The sequence below is a fragment of the Epinephelus fuscoguttatus genome, linkage group LG16, assembly GCF_011397635.1.
Source record: "Epinephelus fuscoguttatus linkage group LG16, E.fuscoguttatus.final_Chr_v1".
NCBI lineage: Eukaryota > Metazoa > Chordata > Actinopteri > Perciformes > Serranidae > Epinephelus > Epinephelus fuscoguttatus.
Genome location: NC_064767.1, coordinates 8,083,172 through 8,103,436, shown reverse-complemented (window position 1 = coordinate 8,103,436; position 20,265 = coordinate 8,083,172). Strand labels below are relative to the sequence as shown.

The 20,265-nt window shown below is 40.0% G+C and overlaps 3 protein-coding genes across 3 annotated transcripts; 2 read left to right on the top strand and 1 right to left on the bottom strand.

The window, feature by feature from the left end:
• The first annotated feature begins 2,993 nt into the window (after positions 1-2,993).
• Positions 2,994-9,602, top strand: LOC125904095 (gastrula zinc finger protein XlCGF57.1-like). Its single transcript, XM_049601386.1, has 2 exons — positions 2,994-3,483; positions 5,728-9,602. Exons 1-2 carry the CDS (start codon positions 3,291-3,293, stop codon positions 7,416-7,418), a joined length of 1,884 nt encoding a protein of 627 aa, XP_049457343.1. The 5' UTR covers positions 2,994-3,290; the 3' UTR covers positions 7,419-9,602.
• A 1,187-nt stretch (positions 9,603-10,789) lies between these two features.
• LOC125904099 (SLC35A4 upstream open reading frame protein-like) lies at positions 10,790-14,690 on the top strand. Its single transcript, XM_049601391.1, has 3 exons — positions 10,790-10,892; positions 11,964-12,062; positions 12,235-14,690. Exons 1-3 carry the CDS (start codon positions 10,878-10,880, stop codon positions 12,430-12,432), a joined length of 312 nt encoding a protein of 103 aa, XP_049457348.1. The 5' UTR covers positions 10,790-10,877; the 3' UTR covers positions 12,433-14,690.
• On the bottom strand, positions 14,640-19,644 carry LOC125904097 (uncharacterized). Its single transcript, XM_049601389.1, has 8 exons — positions 19,490-19,644; positions 19,269-19,354; positions 17,008-17,177; positions 16,576-16,646; positions 16,203-16,230; positions 15,865-16,080; positions 15,550-15,600; positions 14,640-15,291 (listed from the first exon to the last, which is right to left on the bottom strand). Exons 2-7 carry the CDS (start codon positions 19,340-19,342, stop codon positions 15,557-15,559), a joined length of 603 nt encoding a protein of 200 aa, XP_049457346.1. The 5' UTR covers positions 19,343-19,354; positions 19,490-19,644; the 3' UTR covers positions 14,640-15,291; positions 15,550-15,556.
• Between the last annotated feature and the right edge of the window lie 621 nt (positions 19,645-20,265).

Below are 20,265 nucleotides of genomic sequence, written 5' to 3'. Positions count from 1 at the left end.
TTCTGGGGGAAATGCTTGTTTTATTACTCTTTCCTCTTTCTTCCGTCTCAAGGCTGTGAGTTGTTGCCATGATGGTGACAAAACAGCGCAAATTTAACAGCTCTTATATTATTTACTCTCTCACTCTTTTTTTCTCCTCTCTCAGTGTCTCATCAGCTGTGCTCTCGCTCCTGCAGACTCTCTAGCACCAGTAGGTAAAAAGGTCAGACAACACAGCCTGCCCAAGTTAATTGGATTGATTCGTCTCAGTCAGCCAGGAGTAAGAATATAGAGGTTTGTCTGAGCTATAGGCTACTGCAGATTTAATGTCTGAAAATAAATGCTCCTGGGCATACACTGATATTTTGATGCAGCATATGGTCTCTTCAATGATACCAGGATAAAGTGCTTAATCTGAGACATTTTGCAATATGGTGGGAATAATGACATGTGGGAGTGGGCGGCAGTCACGCCAGTGTTGCAGAATCTGCTTTGAAAAACATATTTCATGTACGGCCACTATGTTAATATATTACCATACTCTGTCACTGAATTAGGACTTGGAGCCCAGCATTGGTGGGGACGTAAGGATCTTTAGTCTTAAAGCAAAATAGTGCCTAATGTTATAGCTAGAAGATCACTAAACACGAGGTATAATGAACGTTACAGTTAAAAAAGTGGAAGGAAAAGCACAAAACAAAAAGAAATTATCGGCAGAACAAGTGTCAGCATTAAAGGAAGGAGTAGCCTAGAACAGAGGAGGCATTTCTGTCAAGAATAAAGGAGAACTACGCCCATTTTCGAAATTCATACATGTTATTTCTTTGATCTAAGACAATCCAAAAATATTACAAAACATGATCAACTGTCTCCCAAATCCAAAATCTGGATTGCTAAAACTTGTTGTCATAGGTTACGAAGTCTGGAGCTGTTCCACAGACAATAAATTGGGAATGATGTTCTAGATCAGTGGTTCCCAACTAGTCCAGTCACGGGGTCCAGATTTCTCCTGAGCTAGTTATACATTTAATATCATACTTGCGTTCGGCCATGTCGTTGTGCTAGTTTGCTGTCTCTGTTCAAGGATAACTTCGGTATTTTTCAACCTGGGCTCTATTTCCCCATGTGTATGTGTGCGTATGATTCAAGGGTACCACTCGTTCTAAAATTGGTTCAGTATTGAGCCGCGAAACGAGCTAAAACGGTAATGGAGGCCCGTATGTGTCCCGTATAAAAGTGCTTTTTTTCGCCACTGACTGGTTCAGATTGCCAGTGCTATCTCTGTAAATTGCATATTGTAGCGGCCCTGGGGCAGTGGTGAGTGTGAATGAGTGGAGTCAGCTGTCAGTCAGTGTTGGAGCAGAGAGGGGGAGGGCAGCCCCGCTGGGTACTGTAAATGAGTATGTATGTATGAAGTGTGTGTGTTACGCTAGAAGAGTCAGAGGACAGAGTCTTTTACGTGCTACCCCCAGGAGTGTTACCAGAGTTTTTGGAGTGCTCAAATAAACGGACCTTTTTCCCGAACGCAAGAACAGGATGTCGCGCAACACCCCCTGCAGCTTTCATAGGCTGCCTTTGTCGGATGGCGAGATGCTGAAGTTGTGGCTAGTTGTGCTACAAATGGATGCTAACCCTCCTCTCCAGACACTGCGCCTTGCAGACCATTGGGTCTGCAGTGCTCACTTCTCCCAAGATGACTACTGCCAGCCGAAGAAGAGAAGACATCCAATCCCGAAACACCTCTTCCTCAAGGAAACGGCTGTCCCACGAGTAGAGAGAGCTACAGACACAGTGGAACAAAGCTCGTGACATCACACAGCCCAGAGGTAAGGGAAAGGCTAAGTTAGTACGCTATTTACAGAGATAGCACTGGCGATCTGAACCAGTCAGTGGCGGAAAAACACACGCTTCATACACACATACTCACTTACAGTACCCAGCGGGGCAGCCCTCCCCCTCTCTGCTCCAACAATGACTGACAGCTGACTCCACTCATAGCACTGCCGATCTGAACCGGTCAGTGGCGAAAAAAAGCACTTTTAATGCGCAAACTTATACAGGATGCATTTGCCCCTGTTACCGTTTTAGCTTGTTTCGCGGCTCCCGGTTGCATCCGCCTCCCTCAATACTGAACCAATTTTAGGACGAGTTGTACCCATGAATCATACGCACACATACACATGGGGAAATAGGGCCCAGGTTGAAAAATACAGAAGTTGCCTTTTAAGTAGCTGTTGGTTAGTCGCTCACTCTACAACAGAAAATGGCACCTCAAAATAAAAGCTCTGTGCTGGAAATTCACTGTACTTCCAAAATTAAGTATATTTTTTTACAAACTTGACAAGTTTGAGAGTCACTTGTGGTCCATTCAGAATTGATGCTCAACCCACTTTTGGACCGAGACCCACCACTTGGGAACCAATGTTAGAGATGACACTAACTCCTTATTTTCCTTGATTCATAATCCAAGCTAGGAATGTCTGTTTTGTCTGTAGGAACGGTCTGTCACTCCTAACTGGCCTGTGTGAAATGCTGCAATAATATAATCCCAGTGTCCACAGACATGATGCTAATAAGGTCCTCAATACTTCCTGATTAACAGTGTCTTAGCTTGTTACTGTTGTTAAATTGGTCAAATTTGTATGTGATATTGAACTACAAACATTATTAAGCATAAGTAGGCTAAATTAGTTTCACCCATAAAAGTTGTTCAGGTTTTGTACATTGTCCACATTTGTGTCAGGATCAGCTGCAGAGTGACTTGGCAGAGATGGCTGCCATTTTGTATTTTCATATATTAGTGTATTTGTATGTGCTTTACTGACACTCGATGGCACAAAAGCAGAATGGAGTCTAGGGTGCAGCAGCAAACCCAAAATAGAATGTCTCGGGAGGATAATGTAAAGTAGATCCTGTTTAACATACGTACTCCGGTCGGTAGGTGGCGGTATGATCCTGAAAGCTGGTGTTGAAATCCGCCAAAACCGCTTTTGAAGAGCAGAAGAAGAAGAAGAAGAAGAAGAAGAAGAAGAAGAAGGATCGTGACGAGCGAGCTCACGCCAGTCCAACAACACAGATTTATCAGAGCATCTGTATCTCTGGTTAAACCTTTCTGAATTAACTTTTGCTGCCCACCATTTTTTATCTTAAATGACCTCCATTATCTCCCGACAGCCGACAAAGCTACGGAAGTTAGCTTAGCATGCTAGCCGGAGACTGACGCGGACGGCAGTTAGCGACACAGCGCTAGCCAGAGCTTTGTTTTTAACGTAGCTAGCGTGGGAAAAAAGTTTCTGTTTCTGTGTGTGAAAATGACTAAAGCCCAAATGCTGAGGGCGGTCGTGCAGCAGCGACTTATTGCAGCTGCTGAGGAGATATTTGGGCTGTTTGAAAGAACAATAGCAGAGTACGAGGAGGAACTTTGTCGATCACAGATGGAGAGCATGCGACAACGGAAACTACTGGACGCTGTTTACAACCCTCAGCTTCGGTTACACAGAGAAGGTTTGTCCTTTGTTAACGGTGTTTCCACGTTCAGAAGCCACGTTAGCTTCCCTGGTGTTGTTTATCTGATGCCATTAGCTTTGTGCTAAGTCAGGAGTCTATCTTTCTCCCTTAGATGTGAAGTTAAGGCAAGGTTCCATTCATAGTTCCACTTCCTCTCATTCACTAACCCTCAGCCCCTTCTGCTTTGTACAAATCATTAGAAATACCTGCAGACTCCTTTCAGTGAGGTGAAGACATCTGTACATAATGATACTGGTCTATAAATCACTGCACATACTATATGCATCGCTGTGTGGAAGTACTGTGGGGCAACACTTTCAAAAGCAACTTACAATCATTATACAAACTTCAAAAGAGAGCGATCAGGACAGTACACAATGTGGGGTACAGGGAACACACGAGCACAGTCACGTGCATTTAAATTTTTCGGTTGAAACAAAGTAGAAACATAAATCACTTAAAAATCTGTACAAATATGATATTTCTGGCAGGTATATAGATGAGGAAAAGTTGTGTAAGGGGAGTGCATATTTATTTTGTAACACTGGGTGGTGCTCTGTACGTTCTGTATTTGCCTGCATCAAATGCATAGCTGCAATGCATCGTGGGTGATATATACCTCTGGAGTGACCATCGTGAGGGTAGATCTCACCCAGCTCACTTCAGTTTTTCAGACAATGAAACAGCACCTATTATGGCGGCAGGGATTCCCCATATGCAACTGCAAGAGGGGAAATTAAAAAGGGCACATTGAACAACTAATGAAGCGCAGTCTTCTTCTTCTTCTTTGGTTTTACTGGTGGGCTCACACACCCCCCCCCTGACCTCAGCAGTTGTCCAAGGGCTTGCTCTTTTCACTCAACTCATTCTCATTTTTGTTGAGTCCATCTACTCACTGTCAATGGCTGAGGTCAGGGAGGGGGGTCAGTTCCCATTATCTTAAACTAGCATCATCAGAGGGGGTGACAGAACAGTTTGGGCCATCTTATCTATTCATGTCCTCGGACATCAAGTAAAGCACTCACAACTTGTTACACACTGACAAAGAATAAACAACATGTTAGGTATGTTTGTGACATCCTGACAAGACACAAAATGCAAGGTTACTTCACATTCATTCTGCTTCGTGGCACATAATACAGAGGCCTAAAAGTTTACGTTACATAGTGTGAAATGTTGCATAGATTTTACTGAATTAGATCATTTCCACTATATTACATAGTACAACACATCCTTAAGCTGTGCTGCCAATAAAGCAATAAAAAGCCCCTAAAATAATCTTTAAATGACAAACAGTACAACTAACAACATGACTGCCACTAATACTGATATACTGAATATCTTGTGAACAATTTAATTCTGCTGGCAAAATATTCACACAAATGTAAATCACCTTTTGAGGCATTTAAAAATGAATTGGCTGTCTTTTGAAAATCCTTGAGACATATTAAAAGCAATCATTTTTTAAATCTGTATGACCCCCAAGAATTATGAACATTATGAGGCACATTATGTTATTTTAAATTATTTATTTCGATTATTTCATTTCCAAATTTAAATTATTTTCATTTTTTCAGTATTAGTAACAGATGTGAACAATTTGAATTCAATAAAGTGAGGAAAATAAGTTGATGAAAAATGTAAAAAAGCCGACCTTTTTTGCTTCCTGCCTTTCCCTGGCGGACACAGATTCACACTTGGGTTGTAGTCACTATACAAGATGGTGTTCAGGCACACATGCAGGTGCATAGAGCGGCTTTCACAGCCAGTGTTTGCAACAGCTTTTATAAGCACCAGTTTGTGATATAAAACTATACTGAAACACTGAACAACGGGGAAAGGAGATGTTAAATGACCTTGTCGGCTTTCCACACACCACTGTTTTGTTCCTTAAAACCAGCCTCAGCTTTCCCTGTTGGCTACAAGTAGTGTTAATTCAGTTTGCCAGGAGCTGTTTCATTTGACTTGCACTAAATGTCTGTGGAATTGGAAAGCATGTAATGCAGATACTGTACATCTAATATGAGAATGACCATAGATATCACACTCACATCACACCACAGTCCAGGCCTGTCTAACAGCATATTGCAGTCACACAAACATGCTATACAGAGATCTGACACGGCTGAGTGAACCGTGTGAAGTGATCTGTAGAATTTCAATACGAAGTTTTTGAGCTGTGATGTGAATGGACAACATCATCTTTGAAACATCTCTGTGTGTGTTTACTGTTTCCTGCAGACATCCAGGTGCTGTTGGTGGGTAAAGAAGAGGTTCCCTCTGAGCAACAGGAGTGGAGCTCCAGTCTCGACCAGGAAGCCCCACATGTTAAAGAGGAACAGGAGGAACTCTGGATCAATCAGGAGGGGGAGTGGCTTCAAGGGCTGGAGGAGGCTGATGTCACTAGGTTCCCATTCATTTCTGTCCCTGTGGAGAGCGAAGATGTGGAAGAGAACCCTCATTACTCACAGCCTCATCAAAGACAAATTGAACAGATGGCAACAGAAGCTGATGGAGAGGACTATGGAGGACCTGATGCAGCCAACGACTCAAATCCAGATAGATATTTGCAGTCAGATACTGATGACGACTCAAGTTCTCAAGCCTCTGAAAGTGATACTAAATCTAAGAATTGCAAGAAACCACTGAGCTGCCCTGAGTGTGAGAAAACCTTTAGATTGAAGGCACACCTGGTGAGTCACATGAGAGCTCATACAGGGGAAAAAAAAACGTGGAGCTGCTCAGTCTGTAAGAAATCTTTTCCGGGACGTGCTCACTTAGATAGACACATGAAAGTCCACACTGTAGAGAAATCTTACACATGCAGTGTTTGTGAGGAATCTTTTAGAGGGACTGCAAGTCTAGTGAGACACATGAAAATCCACGTAGGAGAGAAACTTTTCAGCTGTTCGATCTGTACGAAAAAATTTTCAGTGAATGCAAAGTTACAGAAACACATGAGAATCCACTCGGGAATTAAACCATTCGGCTGCTCATACTGTCCGAAAACTTTTGCTCGAAGTCTTTCTTTAATAGAACACGTGAGAAACCACACAGAGAAACCTTTCACGTGCCCAGTGTGTAAGATGTCTTTTACAGTGAGTAAAACACACTTGAAAATCCACACCAAAGAGAAACCATTCAGCTGCCCAGCTTGTGAGAAAATTGTTACAGTGGTTGGAAATTTATATGAACACATGAGAATCCAAACCGAAGAGAACGCTTCCAGACAAGACAAGGCTGGGGACTCCCCTGAACCTGAAACTGAAGACATTGATGATGAGTGCGCTGGGCGTCTGTCCTCACAGATTCATGGAACTCAAGCTGAAAAGAACAGTGAGGTAGAGCCTCCAGTCAACAGCTCAGCTGAAGAGACGGAAACATGCACTGAAGAAGAGTACCATGAAGAATTTGAACCTGACAGGAACTCAAAGCCAGATAAACATCCAGAATCAGATTCTGATTTCAAGCCTGAAGACTGTTCCGAACCGGAGACTGATGACAGTGAGGATTATTGGAGGGAGACCAGAAACTCTCACACAGGCTTAAACCCTTCGAAAAATGATAAAATCCCTGTCAGTGTTATGGATGAGAAACCATTTATCTGCTGTGAGTGTGGGAAAAGTTATATCACCCTAGGGAATCTGACCAGACACATGAATATCCACAAAGGAGAAAAAAGATTTATCTGCAATTATTGTGACCAAAGATTCTCTCGGTTACTCGACCTCAGGAGACATCGATGTGTTAATCCGCCCGCACGGCGTCATCAGACTGAAAGTGGGGGAAAACAGATGGAAATAAAAATAATGGAAATAAAAACTGAGAGAAGGGACTGTGTAGGACCAGAACCAGTCAGGACTTTAGACACAGATAGACATCCAGAATCAAATACTACTAATGACAAGTTAGGAGACTCTTGTGACCCTTAGACTCACAAGAGTGAAGACGGGGATGATGGTGATCAGAAGGAGACAAGTAAAGCTCAGTCAGATTTAAATTCTCTGGAAAAATCCCCGTAAGTGATTCGAGATGTAACACCTGCTGCTCTGTGGTTGGTTAAAAAAAGGTTAGAATGGGCTCAAGAACACTCACTAAGGGGGGATGTCCAATGTCTGGCCCGGGGGCCAATCGTGGCCTGCAAGGCTGCTTTATTTGTATCGCACATTTAATGCACAAGGGCAATTCAAAGTGTTTTACAGAGCAATAAAATATGTGTACTGTCAATTAGTAAATGATTTAAAATTTTAAAAAGTCGCCGGGTTCAAAGATAAAAAGATGATTTGAAACTGAGTTTTGAAATAAGGTTGCTGTCATTACAGGGTGGAGTAGGCAGTGTAAAAAAGGTTTTTAGCTCAGAGACGGAGCATGTCCGCCATCATCTGGGATGTTATTCCAGGTTTATGCTGCGTGATGAGAAATTGCTGCGTCGCGATGTTTTGTTCTGACTCTTTGGACGGTCAGTAGGCCAGCCCCAGATGTCCTCAGGGTCATAGAAGGTTAATTTGTCACAAACATGTCAGAACAATATTTTGGCACTCAGCCACAGAGTGATTTATACACAAGCAGCAAGATTTTGAAATCAGTTCTCTGAGTGACAGGTAGCCAGTGTCATATTTCCAGACCAATTTTAAAAGGCCTCCGACTAGTTTTTCAAAATATGTGGCCTGCCACTCAATATTGGCTAATGAAGCAAGCTCACTTTGCATTTTTTCACAATGGCAGCACTGTCATACAGTTCATTAACATGCACCAAGTAGGTACTTTGCATGGAGGGAACAATGTGTTTCACAAACAGATGGTAAAAAAGTAGACAAACGGTTTCACTCTAGGTAGAAGTATAAAGTCGACAGCAATGGTTTTAGGAGCCTTGGCAAGTTGAATCCCTTTTCACTGAAGCAGGAAACAGTTGCATTTCTCATGAGTATATGATTTTTTTTCCATCAACACAAGATGCAAGAAGCAGCTGGCCCCCAGGTGTTTGCACATTATCTAATATGGCCCCCGTTCCAAAGAGTTTGGACACCCCTGCACCAAAGAGAGAAACCATACAGTTAATTGATGAGTGAGAAAGGTCATATACCTGTCCAGGGCTGGGCAATTAATTGAAAATGAATCGAAACAGACTTTAAGAACCTCTAACAGACCTTCAGAATCTTGCCCATGTCTGTAATTTGTTTTGTTTGTTTGTTTGTTTGTTTTTTTATTCTTGTGATAGTTTTCCCACTGTGTGTGTTCATGTCCTGTCCCATTAAAAATGTACGACTAAATGTGTAGTCATGTGACTCTGCCCCGTCCAGTCCGTGACCTGGAAACTCAAACACAGAGCCAACCGAGCAAGTTGAGCAGCTTGTACCGAAGAGAAATACAGTGTCCGTCGTTTGGATACATTTTCACCAAACACAAAGAAAGAGACGTAATGACAGGCGCCTAGCAACAAGCGCCTCAACAAAGCAGCTCTCAGTAACACAAGCATTTACACAGACTACACAATATGAAAAAGATTCATGAGAATAATCTGTTTCCTTCAATTATTTTTAAATCACAAAGATAGGACATGCTCTCTTTCCTGAGAGAAAATATCCCAGCTCTAATAGTTAGCATATAAATCCTTGTCAGTGAACTCTGGGGGCAAAGAACAAAATAATCTTTCATTATTTGTAACTGAGGTAAAATGATCAATTAATCATGGTATTTGAGGCTGAATGAAAGTAATGATTGGAAAGAGACCAGAGACCTTCACTGCAAAATAATAAGTGATGTAAGATGCAGTACTGGCACTAACCCTAACCCTTGGCTCCACACACACTCCTCACTTGGGGCATATTTAATCTGAAAAGTGTGTGTACTGTTTTGCTTCGGTTTCGAGTTGACTTGTTTCTTCAAAATGATGTGACACTGTGCAAATGTGCTTTGAGGTATGTTTTCTCTATTTGGTGGTTGTCATTAGAAATACTATGTGTTGTATACCTCACCCATTTTTTTTTTTACCAGCTTCCTTCAAATACATACATACGAAGCTGTTTACCAATTCTTGATTTTTTTTTTCCCATTCTATAGATTTGATAAACAAGATATTTACATTTAGAGTTAATAAAGTTGTCATATTTAAAACAGTTCATTGTAGTTTGTTCTCTCATAGAATTTTCCCTGAAGCTACTTACAGATTTAACAGAATATTAAACCTTCAAAATTTGAGTTGAAAAGCATCTTTTTGAGGCAGACAAGCAAAAAGTGGCGACAGTGTTGGGATTGTGAGACACTTAGGCTCACATGAAGTGCAAAATTAAGTAAGAGAGGGTAAGAATACGTGGAACCAACACAAAAGCACAAGTGTTTATGAGGAGGTTAAGAGTTGGCAACTTGAATAGTATAAATTTTGCCACAGAGAAATAAACAACTGGTCATTGGAAAATAAGAGTGCACTGTGTCAGGATTTCATGCAGGAAGTATGAAGGGGAAAGAGGCGCTATGGTTACAGGGCTACAGAGACTAAGGGACACGGTAGAGGGGAGAAAATGGATATTAAGTTTTTTTTACACTGGGTAATATTAGACAATTAAAGCCAGAATGAGACCTTAAGCAGGCAAGTTCATTTATACAGTCATATTTCAGCAACAAGGCAGTTCAAAGTGCTCTACATTAAACATCAAAAGCAGCAAGATAAAGTGCAAAAGAAACACATTATAAAGGGACATTTAAATGCAATTAAAAACTTAAATAGCTGGAGAATAAAAAAATATGAATGAGCAAAAACATTACAAAGACAGAGAACTAAGAAAAGAGAACTAAGAGTTGCAGTTTCCTGCGAGTTGGTTCCACATTTGAGGTGCATAAAACGTAACGCTGCCTTCCTGTGTTTAGTCTCGACTCTGGGGACACAAAGCAGAGCTGTCCCAGAGGACCTGAGAGGCCTAGATGGTTCATAGTGTAGCAGAAGATCAGAAATGTATTTGGGCTCTAAACCACCACCAGTGCTTTATAAACCAACAGCATTCCGAAATAGGTTCTCTGACAGACAGGAAGCCAGTGTGAAGACCTCAGCACTGGAGTGATGTGATCCACCTGGTCTTAGTGAGGACTCAAGCAGCAGAGTTTTGAAAGACACTGTTACAGTGGTCAAGTCGACTGAGGAAAAATGCATGGACGAGTAAAGGATGTCAGCTGCTGTAAACCCCCCCAAAACGAAGCACAAGTAAAACGAGAAAAGAAGAAGTTGAGGGGAAAATGGCATGAATGGGATCACTTTGGGTTGACACTGCAAAACTGATAAAATCCTGTAGGTGGCGGTAATGTCACACTTATAGATCCCAACTGCCATAAAACGCCACAGAAGAAGTAGAGGAAAACGAGCGTAGAAGAAGAAGAAGAGACACATCAACAGAGAAACTATGGCAGATGACAAGGTCGGAGTTTTCAACCTTCTCCGTTAACTTTACTCTGTAGATATTTGGCGTTACAGTATTGTCATAACGACCTGCCTAACGTACAGTCATTCAACAGTCATCATTTAACGCTAGCCACAGGTTGTAGGCTATCGTAACGTAACGTAGTAAACTGGTGGTGGTTAACTTAGCTTAGTTAGCGTTAACCTGAGTGTCAAGTAGCTAGTGGCTAACGCTAGCTATCTTAACTGGCCAACTATAAAATTAAGTTTTTTTTAGTGGGGATGTATAAGACATATGTTCAGTGCTATAATACGATGTTAATTATGACTAAGAACGAATGAACTGATCGTAATTTAGCTTATTTAGCTATTAGTTAGCTAGCTAACGTTTGCTAACTTAGTGAGAACTTTGAAAAGTTAGTCTCCAACTGAGAAAAACTACCGTGTGTTTACTTTAATGCTTAAGACAACCGGTTTGCAGACGAGGAAAGCATGACCTATAGTGCCTAATCTAATTTGACTGTTTTAGAGTGTAAAATAACAGTACTAATCGCAACAAAAATCCAGAGAAGTCAACTAAGGTTGTAACGTCAGCCTAGCTGGCTGTATTAGAAATACTCTAACATATAATGCCAAAGTAAAAAAGTACACTTGCTGGTCTAAGTGGATTTATTACCTCTTAGCTAACACAACAGGTAAGAATAGTGAATTAATGATCACCCATCTTTATCAGTCCGTAGAAAGATCATGCTTTCTAATGTCATAACATGTTTATTATCACTAACACCAACATTGATAATTAATTTCTTAGTGGAAAATAAGGCATGGCTGAATATGAAGTTGCTTTAAAGTGAGTTTAGTTATTGTTGAAAGGGTCCGGTAATGTAAATTGTTTGTTACTTGGTTTACAGTTTTCTGAGAAATGAGAATTACCAGCAAAGACAGTTTACATCTATATTTTAAGGTTTTGTCTGTCTTTATTTTTATAGTACATAATACAAAATATTTCACAATTTTGAGATGTGTTTTATTTAGGAGTCCCTTGTCAGCTACAGCAACCTGTGTTTTGTTTGCCTCCATGTGTATATAGGGACCCCTGGGGCAGCTCAAGGACCTGGTGGAGCTGAAGGACCAGTTGGAAGACATTCAGAAACGGATGGAGGATGAGATACAGGCTGGCGTTCCTCCAGTAAGGCTCACACACACACAAATTTATACATGTTCAGGTTACTCTGCGTTGAATTTTTGCTCACAGGCTAGACAGTTATGAAAATATAAACTGCTAAGATGCAGATGTAAACATAAAGAGAGAGTCAGATTACTGTTACCAGGTTTAATATCTCATCTCCTTTCCTCCTCAGGGAGGCAGTCTGCTGGCTTCTCCTTTCCTGAAAGGTTTTCTGGCCGGGTACATTGTTGCGAGGCTACGCTCCTCAGCGTTGATGGGTGTTGCAGTAGGAACGTGTACGGGAATCTATGCAGCACAAAATTACGCCGTTCCCAACATTGAGAACACCATCAAAGACTACATGCGGAACCTGAGAGGAGGACGCAAATGAGAAGAAAGGAAGAAACGTAAAAAGGGGAGAGAGGAGGGAGAGAGACTACAGGCAGAAGGTGCCACTACAGCTACATACGGGAACAGATGCGTATTTCAAAAGTCAAAAATGCTTCATAGTTATTTTCACCTTCAACGTAGATGAGTAAATAGGAAAATTCTAAAGTAGCAAGTCAGCTCATGGAGTAAGGTGATTCTTTTCATATTTCTTTTGATTCAGTCGATCATCTGAGCTCTTGCCACAAGAGTATGGGGAATGGGTGACTGACATATACATTTTGTAATAAGTAAAGCATATTAGCAACATGTGGAAAGAATACAATTCACTTAATTTAAAGACAGGATACCCTGTATTTCTTTTCAATATAGTAACTCAATAACTTTATTTACATAGCACAGAACAAGAAATTAATAGATAAATGAATAAATAAAGTAGAACAGATAGAATGAAAATGTTAACATTATATTTTAAATATTATGTAGTTGCTATAATTGATTTCCAACTTCAACCCTATCCTGCCTGAAACCACAACGTGCTTGTGTTTGTTGATATATCATGAAACTGGCCAATATTCACATGTGCAGGTCAGCTGTGTTGGAAAACAGTTCACAACAGAGACACACATCTCATCTATTTTGCTGCTCAGATAGAGTGTTGAGATTCTCTAAGAGGAGAATGAATGCCCCTTTATTGGTGGTGGTTTACAAGGGTGGCCCTTGATCCCTGGGACTGTAGGCATGTGAGTTTTAGAAATGTGTTGTTCTCTCTGTTGTCTTCTGTCTTCCAGTGGTCAGAAGTCAATTTTAGCAGCCTTCAGTCATTTTGCTTTTTTGCTCAGGGGGTGATAGAGCATGTAAAAATGGTCTCACCTCGCATCTCATGGTGCTCTTTGATGTAAAACCTGTTGGTTGTCAGAGCAAAGTCTGTGGTGTGGGGTTGTATGATGCCTCTTTACAAGCATAACACATCTCTACATGTGGATAAAGGTCAATTTTTCATCTGGTAAAACATTATTTTGAAATAATAGTTCATATTTCTGTGGAGGTGTATGAAAAGTAATTGTGACTCCAGCAATTATGCACTCCATTCAAAAATAAGAAGTGTTCCCAGAAAAATACGTAATATATCTAAATATATTCACACAGCTTAAAATAGTAATTTAGACTACCAAAACAAACAAAATGCACACCAAAGTGACATTCTTTTGTAAAGATGTAGTTTAAGTTGGGGTTTTAACAAAACTGGAAAATGTGTGTTAAAGTATTGTTTGTAAAATATATATAAAGAGTGCCTACTCTGCTCTGGAGCTGATATTATCATCTCATGCCATGTGTGCAATAGCCTTTCCTGGTGAGGTTTGGCTGCCTATTTCATATGCTGGAAACTAGGAGATCTTTTGCACTTGTGTGACTTTTAGGGGTTTGAAGCTGTTACTTTATCTCTCAACAATCAATGTAGTTTTTTTGTGTGTCCAAGAAATATCAAAGCCTGTAAAAGAAAATCAGTGATATATTTACTTGGAATTTGGTGTTTGCGTCATGTGTGGATGAGTCGTACGTACTGAAAGGTGATTTTTTTTTTTTTTTTCCTTTTGGGGAATTGAGATTTGAACTGTAAGATGAATAAATGTCTATTATTTCAAGAAACAATGCTGTTGCTGCAGGACAGTAATCTGAAGACCTAATTTATAGATAAACACTTCAACGGTAGCTCACTTGATTATAAAAAGATGGCTTTCACATGACCCCAGGTACTGTGTTGCTGCTGTTGAAAGGAACGCACAATGAATATATACATAGTCAAGCCTGAAACAGCTATTAGACATAAAGCCATATTTTAAGTCAGATTGAGGTTGTGCCCTTTGTTTTCTCATTTTAACTCTGACTGGAAAGTGTGTTAGAAAACTATGTTAAGTGTATGTTTGGTAACTGGAGCCCAGAAACAACTTGTGCCTATTGACAATCATTGTGTTCCTGTACTTGTATTGCATGCTGTCAGTTTCTTTACGTCCTGTCTATTATGATTTTGCATGTTTACTCTTCCTTATTAAGTAGAACTTTCCTTTAAATACTTGACATGCTGTGGAATACAGAAAACAACAGGTCAGCTGATGGTGCTTTATTTCACTGGCTCGTCTGTCTTGTTGTCGGGGGTTTTCACTCAGTTTCAAATCCAGTTGTGATTTTGTTAAAGAAAACTACAGACACTTGTCTTTTGAGAATTTTATTTGGGTCGTTTGAATAAATGTGGAAAATACAGTTTGCAGTTGTCTCAAACGTGGATTATTCCTGATTCCTGATTGTGCCAAAATGTGTGTCAGTATTTTTAATTACAGTTTAATCCAATCAACTTTAGCCAAACATTCCAGATTCCAGTGACCACACCTAAAATAAATTAAAGAGGCAGTGGAGAGGTCATTTCCATTTCGCCAAATACTACTCTTTACAAAAATATATTAATTATTAATCTTTTCTGGCCTCTTAGTTCATGCTGTTATATTTCCAATTTACAGCGCTTTACAAACTTCCCCACAAAGTATATGTTATTTTTTATCAAACCGACATGGGACAAAATCTGAATAAAACAAGCATTTAAAATCCTTAACTTTTACCAGCCATTTAAAAACTGAAAAACGATGTCATGTAATCAAAAGCAAAAGTCACCTCTGTGCGTACGATATTAGCTGCAGATGATAGTAAGCAGGTAAATGGTTATAATTGGTAAATTATCAGCAGTATGTAAAACCCCATTAGCTTATCAACTACTACAAATGCGATGGTGATTAGAAGTCGATGATAGATGTAACTTGTCAGGATTTGGAGATGAACTGACGCTGGCGTCTGGAGGAGATTTCATCAGCTTTAATTACAGAAGAAAGAGAAAACAGGATGAAGAAATACAATTGATTCAAAGTGTTTGCATCAACAGAAAGCAGTTTCCCTTTAAATATATCCCCTTTTAAAAGTACCAAAATATTGAAAATTTGAAAAAATGCACTTTTTAATTGGACTGTATTAAACTGCTTTCAAAGTATAATGGGTATAATCACATCCTAAATACAGCAGATCACAGATATTGACTACGTACACACGTAAGGAATCGGAAAGGTGTACTCACCACAGGATCAGGCATCAAGACCAGGCAGAGGCAACAGTTTGCTCATGCCACCTACAAAGACAATAACATTAATACACAACATTAAATCTATAACGTGCAATATGAGAAGCAAAACTGTAACAAAGTGTGTGTTGTTTTGTGAACAAAGTTTGCTGCGGTGAAATTCATCTTATTTTCCATGAAGTCAAGCTCCTATAATGATTTACTGATGGGAGACAATGACTGCTTTTTGATTAATCTACTACACACATTACCTAAAAGCATGAAAACAGTGGATTAAACTGCACATAATCTCTCAATTTGACAACTACTGACCTTGTCTCACCAGCACGCGACCGCAGTTGGCCTGTCCTTCTGTCAAGGATCCAGTGACCGCCTGCCCGTTCTCTGGGTTCACACACCAGCAGTGCTGGTTCAAGCACTGCTGGGCCTTGTAGTTGCCGTGCTCGTCACAGGTGGGTTTGAAACCTGGGACAGGCACAGGCTTCACGCCAGCTGCCTCCAGCTCGCAGTCAGTGGCCTGCCGAGGGACTGGGAGAAGAGAGGAGTCACGTGTAATTGTAATCACAAATTGAAATGCCTTGATTATTAATTCATACATTGTGCACACAGTGTAAACATATACGGATACAGTAAGTGTATACATAACGTACCAGGGCCTGGGGCTCGGGTGGAATCATCCTGCAATACAATCAGGGAAATAAGAACAGAGAGAAAGATGGAAACCACATCTTAAAATTCATTTCACAAGAGGGACAAGACGGAAACATGAGTGTTACTGTGGTTTTTTAATCATATCATTAAATTCTGAATATACCTGTACCTTTAGTGTAACTACACCTTGGCTTTTGTATGGGATATTATCTTATCCAGTATCAGCATGTTCACAACAAGAAATGTAATAGATAAAGAGTGTTTTATATATAATGATGCCAGAAAGTCAATATATCATTAGAGGATTTCTGAAACTCTAATACTGATATTACTATCAGCCTCAAAAGTCTGGTATTGAGCTATTGTTTTTACCCCGTCCAGAGAGACACCCATCAGCTCAGGCAAGGCGTTCATGGGCATGTGCATCCTTGCGGGCACAGCAACTGTAGATAGAAAGAGAAAACGTGTGTGTGAGAGGGAGGAAAAACAGACTGAGAAAATGAAAGCTTCACGCCAGCAGAGACAGAAACATGGATCGTGTCTAGTTTGAATTTTAAGCATAAGACGACCAGTTGCCTACAATGCAGCTTGACCAGTTCCGTCAGATCACTGTCATAGCCTCATAAGGTTTAATTAGCTTTTAATTTTAGAAAATAAAAGGAAGAAATTCATTAATTCATCATCAGTCTAATGAGCAATATTACAGCTCACTTTTTATCATTTCATTATATTATTTAGCTGCTCTCAAGATGGACATTCTGCTAAATTCCGACAGCGTACAATAAATCCCTCCAGCCTCCTCACCAGATCTTCCCTTGGTCAGCTGGGACTTCAGGTTGTTGTTCTGCTCCTTCAGAGATTTGATGTCGCCGCTCTGGCTGAGGAGGAAGTAGGCGATGGTCGCCTGGCCGACAATCAGGATACAGGCCAGCAGGGTTATACCTGCCACCTTATAGGCCCGGGTGGAGCGGCCGCTGGGAGGCAAGAAGAGGACGAAGGAAGGAGGAGGTGAGGGGAGTGGAAGTAGAGAAGAGGAGAAACTTAATTTGGAGGAAATGCACATATAAAAATGGAACCAGAGGGACAGTTAAACACTTAGAGACATGAAGGATAAGTTTTAAATATGATATATAATCATATTGTGATACTCGTGATATTTCGACTTGTTGACATATGACATCATACTGTTACCCACGGCAACAACAAGCAAGGCTGAAAGCGAAATTATTACAGACTCCGCGGTGGCTCCAAAAACGAGAAGCAGCTTCAGTAGTGTGGAACAAACTGTGGCGTCCTGAATGTTTTATGAACAGCCCCGGACTTCTCAGACTCTTTTAGTGACTTACAGCTCAGAGGGAACTCATTCAGCGGCTCCTCTGGCAGCAGCACAGCGTCTCTCCCTCTCCTCTCTCGCCATGCGTACGCAGGAGTCAGTATCATTAAGTGATTTTGTCATAAACCTTTGGTAATATAAACCTATGTGATGCTCATAGCTCAACAAAAAAATCCATATATGTGAATGTGTGATAGTTGTGGTATCATAGCAGCCTGTCACAGGTTACAGCGTGATGATTAGAGGAGAAATGGCAGAGCATAAAGGTCCAGGTGGAAAATATAAACAACTCAATCATTCAGGATTTTACTAAAAGAAGGAAATCATCTGTTGATTTATATAAATAGATCCCAGGGGACATTTTTTGTATTTGGGAGCTGTTTAAATGTGTAATTTGTGGTGGACTAAAGAAATGAGAGTTCATGTTTGTGTAGTTTTTACTGAATATCTAAAGGCAAACTGTAAGGCTGACATGAAACTATATCACTTATTTTTCGGCAGTCCTACATTCTTGAATTACATTTTTTTTTCACTAACTTGTCATATCGTTAAGAATAAATACTCTGAAATATCATGATATTATTTTAAAGCTATATCGCCCACCCCCTACAGACAAAAGTTCACTGCCACTGACAAGTAGGTCACATCTAAATCCTTGAGTGAGAGAAGAAGAGATGGAAAGTGAGGGAGCTGCAGAGAACAATGCAAAGTATGAGGAACATGACAGAGACTGAGAATCCCAGCAGTTCGATGAAACAGGAACCTCAGCCGTGGTATTTAATTACCGTATGTCACCACCAACCAAGCAATAAAATCAGCTGTTGCCAAGCAGACACTTTAGTGAGAGTTTGCAATTTTTTCTTAACTGCCTTTTCCCTTTTTCGGCTTTTACCAAGGTCTTTTTTGGAAATTCCCACTGCTGTAAATATCAGGTTTAAATCTCAGCTAAATGACGTGTCCATTCAGGCATGAACTGACACTACAATCCTCTTGTTTTTTAATGTGTTGATGTGGATTTCTTCCTAATAAAGGGGCATTTATTCATCAAAACAAAATCAAGTACATAAAATAAATAATAAAATAATGAAGAAGAATAATGAAGACATACAATCACAACTCCGTGTATACTTTATGTTTTTGCATGTATTTCTTGCTTTTCACACAACTGGTTTCCATAAATTTCTGTACGATATGAAAATAAAAAAAGACTTGATACAGATTGATATTTGTTCAATCGTTGTTGTCTGGTAATGTTTGGTAAGTGCAGGCAGATTACAAAAGTCTGCCTATTTATTCAGTGTCATGAATTTCACAAACCAACCAAATTTCGTGTGTCTGCTGATTGATTTTAGTGGAGATGAATGGATGCAAATGGCTGATTAGAGGATAGAAAATATGCATTAAATGATCTGAAGAAGAGCACTGTGATTTACAAAATGGTTACCTGAAAATTCAAGTATACATAGTTAGTAATAAATGGGTTAAAAATGAATTATCACTGTTTGTTTGGTCCCAGTAAAACAACCCAAGACAAAGCAACATTACTTGCCACAGGAAATTATTTTCTCTCTCACACACACACAGAGGAAAACATGCATATAATACCCAACACCCTCATCAAGTAAGTTTCAAAAACTAATTTACAGTTGATGGTTAATGCTGAAGGGGGTACATTTTTGGTCCTAGTGCTGAGACCCCATAAAGAAAATCAAGTACACTAATATTTCCTTACCCCTGAGCATTGATGTCGGGCTGCGGGTTGGGGGGTGCCAGGAGAGGCTGGTTTTGGACCTCAGGATCAGACATCTTCACACAAACCTGTGAACACACACAATCACATCCACAAAGGTGTTTCAACACAAAACAGGATGCAGCTGACACAAACCACACACACACACACACACACACACACACACACACACACACACACACACACACACACAGAAATTATACCTTATCTCAGGTCCAGTTGCGAGCTGTTTCACAAATATAAATGACAGAGCTCTGTGATTGTTTCACCTTTAAGACTGAGCAGAGACACAAGGAACTGAAAGTAACAGGCAGGGGAAAACCCACTCTCATATCTCCCAACCCTGAACAAACAAATTGTAGTCTGACTGGATTCTTTTAAAACCGAATTTCTGATTGGTTACGCTTGGTGACGCGTCATCTGTTACCAGGGGCAGAGTATAAAGACATGGCGCAATCATTAAACAGTTGGTTTAGAGTTTTATAATCTAAATGTATATCTTTATATAGTTTAAATTTTCATTAATATATGATAATGTTATATTAATAATATAGACACTGATTTGTACCATGGGTTATACTTTTTTTGGTTGGCTACCAATTCCTGTGTTCATATTGTTAGTAGTAATCTTTTGATATTTATTTATTTATTTATTTATTTATTTATTTATTGCCCCCAAGCATAACCTCTACCTCAATTAGTAGGCCCCACAATCCAATCAAGGTGTTATGGTATGTCATCATCAATGACATAATGATAAACTTTACACCTATCAAATGACATCAACATATTCTGCTTCATGTCTTCTTACCACTACTCATATCTAAACTAAAAACATATATAAATGTCCAATCCACCTAATAAATCCTTTGCTGTAATTGTTCCACATTTATAACATTTCCAGTTTCTTAAGTATTTGAGAATCTGACCCACATTGTTTGAAGACATCTAACAGATCATGCACTGCTTCTCTCAATAT